The 12,950-nt window shown below is 26.0% G+C and overlaps 3 protein-coding genes across 6 annotated transcripts; all 3 read right to left on the bottom strand.

The window, feature by feature from the left end:
- Nucleotides 1-217: 217 nt before the first annotated feature.
- On the bottom strand, nucleotides 218-2,400 carry LOC145968868 (uncharacterized). The gene is made up of 3 exons (XM_083094729.1): nucleotides 2,341-2,400; nucleotides 1,445-1,543; nucleotides 218-1,332 (listed from the first exon to the last, which is right to left on the bottom strand). Exons 1-3 carry the CDS (start codon nucleotides 2,350-2,352, stop codon nucleotides 934-936), a joined length of 510 nt encoding a protein of 169 aa, XP_082950855.1. The 5' UTR covers nucleotides 2,353-2,400; the 3' UTR covers nucleotides 218-933.
- Nucleotides 2,401-3,103: 703 nt separating this feature from the next.
- Nucleotides 3,104-7,554, bottom strand: LOC145968062 (endocuticle structural glycoprotein SgAbd-3-like). 2 transcript variants are annotated; one of them, XM_083093290.1, is made up of 4 exons: nucleotides 7,439-7,554; nucleotides 6,694-6,844; nucleotides 5,545-5,848; nucleotides 3,104-4,582 (listed from the first exon to the last, which is right to left on the bottom strand). In XM_083093290.1, exons 3-4 carry the CDS (start codon nucleotides 5,554-5,556, stop codon nucleotides 4,169-4,171), a joined length of 426 nt encoding a protein of 141 aa, XP_082949416.1. In that variant the 5' UTR covers nucleotides 5,557-5,848; nucleotides 6,694-6,844; nucleotides 7,439-7,554; the 3' UTR covers nucleotides 3,104-4,168. The 2 variants fall into 2 exon arrangements, with proteins under 2 accessions (XP_082949416.1, XP_082949417.1); XM_083093291.1 differs by lacking the exon at nucleotides 7,439-7,554 and having other exon boundaries at nucleotides 6,694-6,956.
- Nucleotides 7,555-8,337: 783 nt separating this feature from the next.
- LOC145968727 (cuticle protein CP14.6-like) lies at nucleotides 8,338-12,561 on the bottom strand. Of its 3 annotated transcripts, none has more exons than XM_083094438.1 (5): nucleotides 12,506-12,561; nucleotides 11,591-11,716; nucleotides 11,403-11,504; nucleotides 10,462-10,736; nucleotides 8,338-9,605 (listed from the first exon to the last, which is right to left on the bottom strand). In XM_083094438.1, the coding sequence occupies exons 4-5, from the start codon at nucleotides 10,471-10,473 to the stop codon at nucleotides 9,183-9,185; spliced, it is 435 nt and encodes a 144-aa protein (XP_082950564.1). In that variant the 5' UTR covers nucleotides 10,474-10,736; nucleotides 11,403-11,504; nucleotides 11,591-11,716; nucleotides 12,506-12,561; the 3' UTR covers nucleotides 8,338-9,182. The 3 variants fall into 3 exon arrangements, with proteins under 3 accessions (XP_082950564.1, XP_082950562.1, XP_082950563.1); XM_083094436.1 differs by having other exon boundaries at nucleotides 11,591-11,900; nucleotides 12,506-12,546; XM_083094437.1 differs by lacking the exon at nucleotides 12,506-12,561 and having other exon boundaries at nucleotides 11,580-12,088.
- Between the last annotated feature and the right edge of the window lie 389 nt (nucleotides 12,562-12,950).

Raw genomic sequence — 12,950 nt, 5'->3', positions numbered from 1 at the left:
TACATAAATACATTTGATGTTTTTCTAAACATTTCTTAACAAAGATTGATTTTTGTAGAACAAATTTACAACAAAACAAGTTTAATTTACGATCATATAAATACGGTACTACTAAATGTGATTTTCAAGAGCATTAATGAAAGCACTATATATTCATGCAATTTTTTCATGCATTATAATTTACTCATGTAATGTTTTTTCCTTTCTATTATAATCATTTATATATCTAAATGATGTATATTCTTGCAAATTAAATTATTGTTGTCTCCGTGAAATTGTGCACTTAAGGTTTTTATTTTGAAGTAATTTGAAAATAAAAATGTCAAAAGATATAATTATTCGAAATCGAGACGTTAATAATGCTTACCATTTTTTTCTCGAAAAAACACATAGTACATCAAACTTTCCGCAATTTTATAGCTCCTCTGTGCCCTATTGCATTATTAACGCTCCTTCCTTAAAAACGTTGTAAGCAGCCGTTAACATAATAATTAAAAAACAGATATTATTGTCTGCCCTCGCCCTTGATAGATACTAATTCAATAAGAGAGATATGCTTATAATATTGATGATATTTATTTACAGGATATTATCGAGATTTTCTTAGACAGATACAGGAAATAAAAATTAATTTTAAGCGCAAAAATAATTACAAGAAGCATCAAATCTTGGAATTGCTACAGGAACTAAGTACTCCATGTTTCGTGATGTCATCAAGTTGATCTCTCATTTTGTCCAAGCTTATCATCGATTCTACTCATATTGTTCCAGTTCAATGTTCTTATTGCTCTCCGTTCTTTTCGGGATGTTCAGCGATATATTGAAGAATCTGATTAATGTGTGTGTAGATAAGTTAATTTCAATTGGAATTTGTTTTCATTAGCTATATATAATATGCCCTTGTAGGCATTATCCTTAGCGTTAATAATTATTTCATGCCTCCGGAGCTTTTAACTCGGTGTCTACATAATCGAGATAATCATCTTTTTGGACTTGGACGCCGGTATCAGTATTATAGCTATAAAGAGATTTGCTTGGTAGATAGTAACGGGAAAATAATGGCATCGTTGGAAATACAGAAGGTGTTATCGTCCCATTCATACCATCCTGAGATAATCCAAGTACACCGAACTTGTTGATATTAAGTAATTCTTCTTTTTTCTTTTCTTTTTCGGGTGGAATTCTGTTGAATTGTATAGGTAATCTTATAGGTGACGTTTTTCTTTTCACTGTTATCATTGTCGCATCGTCAGTATAGTTGTAGCCTTCACCTCGCGTTTCCAGGATCTTGTATTCGACGACCTCATTACTAACTGTTGGGTAACTGTTTCCCTGAATATGAATGTCGGTGTCAGTGTTGTAATTAGTTGTGAAAAGACTTGCTAGCTGGGTAGTAATGCTATATATATATATAGTAGGGGTTGTATATATATATAATACTTACGAACTTATTCTGATTTATATCGGGAGAGTGTGTTACAGGTAATCTTTGTGTTTTCGCTATTATTATTGCCGCTTTCATCAGAATGCATAAAATGATTGTCTGAAAAAACAAAGGATTATATAGTTTTTTAAAATCATATATATATATATTGCTATGTGTCTATGTGTGTATGTGTGTATTGTTGATTTGATTCAAATTCTATTATAGAATAAGAAAAAATTGCTAAATATTCTTAAATTGACAAAATTAATTAAGAAGGAACTGAATTGGATCAGCTATGTCAAAAGTTAATATAAATCTATAATATAAATCTATAATTTCGAGATTCATGAATTGGACACTACACTTTTTGTCTTTTAAAATATAAAATTAATTTATGAATTAAAGTAAAGATTTGTCCTGTAGAATATAATTTAATGTCGAACTTACAAATATATATTATCTTATATAAAATTAACTTTTTTATAGTAATTGTACATAAAAATTTATTAGAATAAAAATTTTGATTTTATATTATGAAAATTCAAGTTCTATATTTCTGAAAAAAACTTTTCAAGAAAAATAACAATTTTTGTGCATTTTATACATTGATATTTGTTAAGCATTTATTTCATATATATTTATTCATTAATTGAAATGTTTAAGTTAAATAGTTTTATCAATAATATTAAATATTAGATGATTTGACATAACTATAATTAATTTTTATATTTTGATATTATTAATAAGTTTTACACTAAAAAATTTTCATTATGATTTTTATTCTCATCAAAAGGACATTACTTGCACTGATTTAAAAAAGTATTTAATTTATAAAAATCATAGACTGTGTATACAAATATTTCGCAACATCACGTTACAGAACGCATCTTATTTGCACAAAAAATTAAACTCACTAATAAATTCATATCATATAAAAATATACTATTTCGCTAGTTACTGCTCGGAAATTTCTCACTACACTGAGTTAATAATTCTGTGCAAGCTTTATATATCTACTATCATACCATCTAAAGATTTCGAAATTTTTTAAAATATTTAGGCTCTCTTCTCTTCTATCTCCTTGCCACTTTCATCATTTCCATAAACCACGTTTGCGAATTAGTCAAATGTTCATGCATGCACCTACATGCAAAACCTGATCTCCTTGGCAGAATTTGTACTTGATAAATCATTTAAACGTGTGGAATCAAAAAGTCGACTAAATTTAAATTTAGTAAAGAAATGTAAATTCATCCATTTAGGATTCGACAGATCAGAGTTATAAATCATGGGGAAAAATAGAAAAGAAAAATAATATGCATCTACATCTTTCATATAATTATAATATAATCAATAATCAAATCATAGAAATTGCCAAACAAATTTGACATGCCAAATAATATATGCAATATGTTTCATGCAATTTTGTATTTTGAATATTGTAAAAACATTATGCAGTCTATATATACTTATTGCAAACAAAATTACAAATATTAATATAAGAACATGATAGATATAATTATTATCAGAAACACTTATAATGTCAATACAACCAATTATTTAAATGTCACTAATCACTAGAAAAAAATTATAGTAAGATATTTTATGTCCTTTTTATTTGAATATATATGCAAAAACATAGCATAAATAAGTAAACTAGAACATATACTGGAATTATTTAACACACATAAGGGCACTTTATTATTTCTCTCTCTTTACAAAATATGATTTTTGTTGAGCAGGTTTGGGAATAAATTTTGTGTGTCTGCAGCTATATAAATCCTTAAAAATATATTAAACATCAAAAACATACTTTTATACATTTTTTATATGTGTGCGTTAATGTGATTTAATGTATTATATTTATTTTTATTTCTTTTTAACATAATCACTTATACACACATAATTTGTGTACTTTTATAACAGCATATATTCTATCTCTTCTATGGAATTGTGTGTCTGCAATTTTTTTATTTTATATAATTCTGAAATAAAAATGTCATGAGAACGATTAACATTCGAATTTGAAATATTAATTATGATTACGATGGTTGCCATTTATTTAATAAACGAAATATTATTATCACACGCAATCTTTGTAAAATAATACAAGTAAACTACAAAGAAAGTTTTCCAAAAAATGGCGCTTATGTGTGAAAAAATCTGCATATCATCTTTCCATAATCACCTTTTAACGCTTTTTATTACATTATTAACTTTCTGTAAATTAAAAATATTGTAAGCAACCGTTAACACAATAATTAAAAAACTAGATATTATTACTTGTTATTATTCTTGATAAATATCAATTCAATATAAAATATATTTAAATCGATGATATATATTTACAGAATATCATTAAGATTTTCTTTTTATACAACAAGATATCGTGCAAAAAATAAAAAATTTTCTATATGCATATAAATATAAAAATAGTGTCCATTAAATCGAGAATAGTAATTTATAAAATATATAATAAAAAATTTTTATAAAAAACAAGCGGACTTTTCGCAGATTAAAAATTAGCCTTACGATAAATAATAATTTTACATATTAAAATATTTCTACGTGCTCAAGAAGGGAATCAAATCTTGAGATTGATTTCAGGAATTGAGTCCTATGTTTTCATGTAATTACGATTAAGTGCGTGTCGAATTCTCCTAATTTTTTATTTTGTCCAAGTTCACCATTGATTGTGTACATATTTGTATGCCTATAGCATATTTCCATTATACAGCATCTTTATTTTTTTCGACTCTCTTCGGGATGTTCGGCGATGTATTGAAGAGCTTTTTTAATTAATGGTGGTAATGCAGGCAAGTGAGCACCCTTTGGCTGGAATCCGTTCTCGTTGGCTACATAAGAGACTTGAAAGGTATTACCTACAGCGTCAGTATAGCTGTAGTTACCTCGTACTTCCAAAGCCTCTTGCTCGGTATTTATATAGTTGAGATAACCTTCCACTTCGGCCTGAATGCCAGTATCAGTATTGTAGCTGTATCTGTAAAGAGGCTTGTTGCTTGGTTTTTCGGGATTATATGTACTAAATACTGCGATCTTATTTCGTATTTCATTATTATTATTATTGAGAGGTGGTAATCTTTCTGTTTTTGCCATTGTCAGTACCGCTTCCATTAAAATATATAAAGTGATTGCCTGCAAAGATAAAGAATCATATAATTCTTTAACCTAAATTTGTTTATTATGTGTGTATATTGTAAATTTTATCTACATTTGCTTATTATGTGTGTATATTGTAAATTTGATTTAAATTGTACTATTGAATATGAAAATTGTACTATTGTACTATTATATATAAATAAGAAAATAGATTTCGGACAGAGAGAATACTCTTCTATATTGACAAAATCAATTAATAAATCATAAGAATATCTTTGTAATGCAAATGTATGTTAAATTAAACATGTTATCATCAAGAGCAATTTATTATTGAAACAATATATATATTTTTATTTTACGTTATATAATTATATAATATTTGTTAAAACATTTTGCACATAATTATACTTTCTCTTGCGCAATAGATATACAATTAATTACATTTCTATATAATTTATATGTGATAATGATGTGTTAAATTACCATAAAACAAATTAATAAGTTTATATGTACTTGGCATCTTGATTAAAGTAGGTAGCTCTATTTAGATATCTCTATGTTTCCGAAAATACTTTTTCAAGAAAAACAGATAATATATGTAACACATGTGATGCTTATTTGAGCGCTTTGTATTTGTTGTATATATACTTATTTATTGGATTAGTCTATATATATTTAATTATTAAAATATTTTAAAAAAATTATATATTTATATATTTATTAAAATTATATATTTATTAATCGTAAATAGTAAATATAATTTGTAGGTAAAGACTTAAAGCTTAATTCTTATTTCAATATTATTAATTATAGTTTTAATCTATAATTAAAGAAAATGATCATATGTTTGAAAAAAATCACTTGTGTAATATATAAAAACAATTTTTAGAAAATTATGCTGATTTATGATATGAGTATGACTCTGCTGATTTATGATATATGATCATGTATATAAGACATTGCGTCACGTAATTTATCGTCATAAAATTCGAACTCACCAATTGATTCATGTTGAGAAAAGATATCCTATTTTCTTAACTACTTGCTCCGAAATTTCTCACTGCACTGACTTAATATCTTGTTCAGGCTTTATATATATATATATCCGTCATTAAAAATTCTTAGGACTTTCTAATTCATATCTTTATTTAAGCCTTTCATCCCTCAGATCCCCTTGTCCATCATTCCGATGAGCAAAAACATCCATCAGTGATTTACGAATAAGATACACTCACGCATATATACATATGCAGAACTTGTTCTCCTTGGTAAGATTTTAAATGTGTGTCTATGTGTCTGTGTCTAGAATCACAATAAATTGAAATTGAAACTATGAATTTAAATAAAAAATATAAACTTATTTATTTAAGATCACAGGCTAATTTTAAATTTTAGTATTAATTGTTTTATTTTTAATTTATTATTCAAAAATTTATTTAATGTCTAAATTATATAAAAATACATGAATTAGAAACTTCGCAAATTTATACAAAATTGTAAATTTATAAATTACATTATGATAGAAGTATTTTTAATAAATGTGTTAAAGATTATAGCAAAAAATATACTGCAGAAAGAGAAGAAGACATGAAATCATAAAAGATAAAATCATAAAAACAATAGAATATATTAACGCGAAAAATGTATTAATTATAATATATAATAATCTTATATAAACTCTACAGCGTGCATATATGTATAATAATTGTTTAAAAAGAACTATTTTTGAAAAGAATAAATTGCATTATTTGAATTTTGATATGTTTATCTTGAAATATGTAAAATTGGTATTATGTGCAAATGTTTCATAAATTTATTGATAATAATATAAATACAAATAAGAATATACAAACACAAAATATTACAATATAAATAGCCAAGGCAATCGATTTTCGCAAAGATTAAATATCTGTTTTTAATGCGACTGTAAGTATGTGCTAGACTTTTCATAACCAATCATTTTGACGAGGTTGTCTACCATTTAGTCGATTTTACCCATATTTCTGTTATGTTTATATTACAGAGTTCTTGTTTCTTCCCACTCTCTTCGGAATTTTGGCAATGTACTAAAAAATCTTTTTAATTAGTGGTACTGTGAATAAGTGAGCACCCTTCGGCTGAAATCCGTTCTCATTAGCTATATTTACTTGTATAATACTTGAAAGGTGTTGCCCTCCTTATCAGTAACTGTAGCTGCTTCGCCTTCCAGGAGGACTTTCAGAGCCTTCAGGTTGGTGTCTACATTATTGAGATAATCGTTTTCCTGAGCTTGGATGCCAGTATCAGTTATAGTTGTAGCTGTAAAGAGATTTTCTTTGCCTTGGATAGGAGTGATGTTGATGTTCGTATATCAAGAAGTTTGGTCGGATTTAAAGAATATAGAAGAATTGTAGAAGAATTTATTAGAAATAATCTTTCTGTTATCGTTTCGATAAAAGCATTAGTGATTATTATCACTAATGCTTTTATCAAAATGCAAAATGTGATTATCTGAGAAGATAAAAAATCATATAATTCTTTACATATAAATTATTTATATATAAATTATTATAAAACTTTTTATTTAAATTCTGTTAGAGAGTAAATAGGAAATTCCTGAATATTCTTATACTGGCAATGACTGAGATCAATTAATATGGAGTAGGGATGCTGAAAAGTATTTCTGTAGTTCAAATATAATAATATTTTCAAGTTCAATTGTAGTGTCCAGTACTTAATAGTAATTTATTATTAGTATAATATATTTTTCTTATCTTACGATATACAATATGTGATATATAAATTAATATACGATATATAAATTACGATATTTAAAGCGTTTTGCATTGATTTATAGTTACAGTCATCGAGACGGAAATAAATAGATAAACGCCTAGAGATGAATATCTTTACCTTTGCTGATTTGGAGTAATTATTTAATTTTTGTATCTTTATATCAATATGTTTAAATTTAAACTCACTAATAAATTCATATCGAAAAAAATATGCTATTTTTCTAGTTACAGCTCGAAAATTTCTCACTAAACTGATTTAATATGTTGTGCAACCTTTATATATACCTGCTATCCAAAGATTCCGGAACCTTCTAAAATAGACTCTTCTATCGTATCATTTTCCTTATTCCAATAAATCACGTTTGCGAAGGAGCCGATCGAGCATATATATGCAAAACCTGATTTCCTTGACAAGATTTAAAATCTGAGATTATATATAAGTGTAAAATCACAAAAAATCAACGGAATTTAGACTTAAATTTAGTAAAAAAATATGTGTGAATTTTTATCCAGTTAAAATCAAACACGACAAAGTTATAAAACCTGTCATTGGAGAAAGAAAAGAAAAAGAACATACATATACAAATAATATACGTCAGATAATAATAATAAATAATTGCAATACTTACCGAACGATTTTGATGATGTACGAAATGACGCATCCATATAAAAAGAATGCTACAAACAATTCTCTTAAATAGTTTTCTTGAATATGATTATTCAGAATAATTATTTAAAAAAAAGACATTTGATCATAAAAATTTACTTCTTAATCATTAGAAGACTGTTTTAAAACATATAGAGAAAAAAATTTAACAGCTGTTATAAATAGATGAAGTTACAGCGGAATTCTTTTTTCGTCAAACATGATGTAGCTTATACTATATCATGATGAATGATTATTGGAATATAAAAGATATGAATATTTCTGTTGAAGAATGACATGTGACCATCAGAGAAAGTATTAAGGTTTAAAACAATGTATTCATATTTAAAACAATGTGTGTCGATTGCGATTAATGTAATAATCTAATTGTCATGTTCACCATATCAAATCACCATAATCTATTAATATATATTTACAACATTAATATCATTTATATTATATTCTTCTTAAGATTTTAATCATCGAATTATTCTACGCAAAAGTCCACATTTAATCTGAAATTCCGAAAACTTCCTCTCGATTGTTTCATGAACGGTCTTCGCATGTTATCAGATACATCACAATTCTTTATGCTCACAATAAGAAAAAAACAATCATAATGATAAATATTTAAATTTATTGAATCAATTGCTATGATTCACAAATATGAAGTCGCCTAATCATTAGATTTACAGATTACTAGATATATCTGTATTTCTTCGGTTAATTTCATTGTGTGGTTTGCAAAATTTAAATACAATTTAAAAAGCAAATATAAAATGAAAGCTAGAATAATAATAACAAAATAAAAATTTATTTATATGAATTTATATTAATTTCATACAACTAATATTAAGTATGCATATGATAAGCGTGCAGTTACGCTCAGTAATTGTTTCAGAAGAATTATATAAAAAGAACTAATTAAATATTATTTAAATATTGGCACATCCATTTTGTAAATTTTATAATATGTATTTATGAAGATATAAAACTAATAATATATAAATTTAATGGTAATATTATACAAATACAAAAATGACACTAATAGCTGTGATACAATAATCTTTAGATTGTCGAATACCTATAGAAGAATCCAATATCTGTCAAGTTATCCATGATCGAATCCGCGCTAGACTTTCTTCGATCTGTCATCTTGTCAAGACTCGTTCGCAATTTGCTAATTTTAACCATATTTCCATTATATCCAGTGTTCTTATTTCTTTTCATTCTCTTCAGGATGTTCGGTGATATACTGAAGAGCTTTTCTAATTAATGGTGGTATTGTGGGCAAATGAGCACCCTCCGGCTGAAATCCGTCCTCGTTGGCTACGTATGAGACTTGGAAGGTATTACCTACAGTATCAGTATAGCTGTAGGTACCTCGTACTTCTAAAGCCTCCTGTTCGGCATTTATATAGTTGAGATAACCTTCCTCTTGAGCTTGAATGCCAGTATCAGTATTGTAGCTGTATCTGTAAAGAGGCTTGTTGCTTGGTTCTGGATTATAATTTAGCGGTGTGCTAAGTGCTACGAGCTTATTTAGTAATGGATTAGTCTTGATTATTATGAGAGGTGATAATCTTTCTGTTTTTGCCATTGTCAGTACCGCTTCCATTAAAATATATAAAGTGATTCCCTGCAAAGATAAAGAATCATATAATTCTTTGACCTAAATTTGTCTATTATGTGTGTATATTGTAAATTTGATTTAAATTGTACTATTGTACTATTAAATAAGAAAATAGATTTCAGACAGAAAGAATACTCTTCTATATTGATAAAATCAATTAAATCATAAGAATATCTTTGTAATGTAAATGTATATCAAATTAAACATGTTATCATCAAGAGCAATTTATTATTGAAACAATATATATTTTTATTTTACGTTATATAATTATATAATATTTGTTAAAACATTTTGCATATAATTATACTTTCTCTTGCGCAATATATATACAATTAATTACATTTCTATATAATTTATATGTAATAATGATGTGTTAAATTGCATAAAACAAATTAATAAGTCTATATATACTTGGCATCTTGATTAAAGTAGGTAGTTTTATTGAGATAGTTCAATATTTCCGAAAGTACTTTTTCAAGAAAAACAGATAATATATGTAACATTTGAGCGCTTTGTATTTGTTGTATATACACTTATTTATTGGATTATTCTATATACACTTAATTATTAAATATTTTTAAAAAATTATATATTTATTAATCGTAAATAGTAAATATAATTTGTAGATAAAGACTTAAAATAGCTTAATTCTTATACCTCAATATTACTAATTATAGTTTTAATCTATAATTAAAGAAAATGATTATCTGTCCAAAAAAATCATTTGTGTAATATATAAAAACAATTTTTCGAAAAATTATGCTGATTTATGATATGAGTATGATTCTGCTGATTTATGATATATGATCATGTATATAAGACATTGCGTCACGTAATTTATCGTCATAAAATTCGAACTCACCAATTGATTCATGTTGAGAAAAGATATCCTATTTTCTTAACTACTTGCTCCGAAATTTCTCACTGCACTGACTTAATATCTTGTTCAGACTTTATATATATATCTACCATTCAAAGTTCTTAGGATTTTATTTAAATCTTTCATTCCTCAGATCCCCTTGTCCATCATTCCGACGAGCAAAAATATCCATCAGTGATTTACGAATAAAATACACTCACGCATGCAGAACTTGTTCTCCTTGGTAAGATTTTAAATGTGTGTCTATCTGTCTGTGTCTAGAATCACGATAAATTGAAATTGAAACTATAAATTTACATAAAAAATATAAACTTACTCATTTAAGATCATAGGTCAGTTTTAAATTTTACTATTAATTGTTTTATTTTTAATTTATTATTCAAAACTTTTTTAATGTGTAAATTACATAATAGAGATACATGAATTATAAACTTCGCAAATTTATTAAATTGTAAATTTATAAATTATATTATAACAGAAGAATTTTTAATTAATTCGTTAAAGATTAGCAAAAAATATACAATCTGCAGAAAGAAAAGAAGACATGAAATCATAAAAGATAAAATCATAAAAACAATAGAATACATTAACGCGAAAAATGTATTAATGTATTAATTTCATATAATAATCTTATATAAAACTCTACAGTGCACATTTATGTATAATAATTGTTTGAAAAGAATAAATTGCATTTATTGCATCTTTGTACCGATAGCATCGCAAAATTAATATTATGTGCAAATATTCCATAAATTTATTGATAATAATGTAAATATAAATAAGAATATACAAACACAAAAAAAATATTACAATATAAATAGTCAAAGCAATCGATTTTCATAAAGATTAAATATCTCTCTTTAATGCGACTATAAGTATGTGCTAGACTTTTCATGATCAATCATTTTGATGAGGTTGCCTACCATTTAGCCGATTTTACCCATATTTCTGTTATGTATATATTACAGCGTTCTTCTTTCTTTTCACTTTCGAAATTTTGGCGATGTACGGAAGACCCGTTTTACCTACGGAAGAATTAGTAATACTGTAGATAAGTGAGCACCCTTCGGCTGAAATACATTCTCATTAGCTATATATACTTATATAATACTTGAAAGATGTTGTCCTCCTTATCAGTAACTGTAGCTGCTTCGCATTTTCAGAGCCTTCAAGTTGGTGTCTATATTATTGTGATCGTCTTCCTGAGCTTGGATGCCAGTACTAATTATAGTTGTAGCTGTAAAGAGATTTTCTTTGTCTTGGATAGGAGTGGTGTTGATGTAATGCTAGTATGCTCGTATATCAAGAAGTTTGGTCGGATTTAAAGAATACAGAAGAATTGCAGAAGAATTTGTTAGAGGTAACCTTTCTGTAATCGCTATTATCATTATTGCTTTTATCAAAATGCACAATGTGATTATCTGGAAAGATAAAAAATCATATAGTTCTTTATACATAAATTATTATAAACCTTTTTATTTAAATTCTGTTAGAGAATAAATAGAAAATTCCTGAATATTCTTATACTGACAATGAATTCAATTGATATAGAGTAGAGACGCTGAAAAATATTTCTGTAGTACAAATATAATATTTTCAAGTTCAATTGTAGTGTCCAGTATACTTAACAGTAATTTATTATTAGTATAGTATATTTTTCTTATCTTACGATATATGTAATATATACATTAATATACGATATATAAATTACGATATATAAATCGTTTTGCTTTGATTTAAAGTTACAATCATTGAGAGGGAAATGAACAGATAAACACCTAGAGACGAATGTCTTCACATTTGCTGATTTGCAGTAATCATTTAATTTTTGTATCTTAATATCATTAAGTTTAAACTTAAAATAAAATTTCATTATATTTTGTATATTATAATCTGAACGAAATATTGCTTGTGTCAATTTATAAAAACATTCAATTTTCAAAAGTAATAGATTTATTGCTATAGTAGCAGATTTCATGACACCTTACACATAATGCATTTTATTCGTGCAAAAATTTAAACTCACTAGTAAATTCATATTTAAAAAATATGCTATTTTTCTAGTTACAGCTCGAAAATTTCTCACTAAACTGACTTAATATGTTGTGCAACCTTTATATATACCTGCTATAAGAAGATTCCGGAACTTTTAGACTCTTCTATCGTATCATTTTCCTCATTCCAATAAATCACATTTGCGAATGAACCGATCGAGCATATATATGCAAAACCTGATTTCCTTGACAAGATTTAAAATCTAATATTATATATAAGTATAAAATCACATTTAAACAATGCATAGATGTGTCAATTGCGATTAATGTAATAATAATCGAATTGTCATATTATCGAATCATCATATCTATTAATATATATTTACAACATATAAATGTAAAACCGACGGAACTTAAATTTAGTAAAAAAATATGTGTGAATTTTTGCCAATTCAAAATCCAACAGGATAAAGTTAA

Source organism: Camponotus vicinus, unplaced genomic scaffold (genome assembly GCF_025532165.1).
Source record: "Camponotus vicinus isolate PSW18456_S1 unplaced genomic scaffold, iyCamVici1.0 SCAF_3, whole genome shotgun sequence".
Classification (NCBI taxonomy): domain Eukaryota; kingdom Metazoa; phylum Arthropoda; class Insecta; order Hymenoptera; family Formicidae; genus Camponotus; species Camponotus vicinus.
This window is presented reverse-complemented; position numbering and strand designations above follow the sequence as displayed.

What these genes read in the sequence shown, in the direction of transcription:
- LOC145968868 (XM_083094729.1), bottom strand. An exon ending in ATATAAATCAGAATAAGTTC is followed by an intron (nt 1,333 to 1,444) that starts GTAAGTATTATA and finishes ATTCATATTCAG; the next exon opens with GGAAACAGTTACCCAACAGT.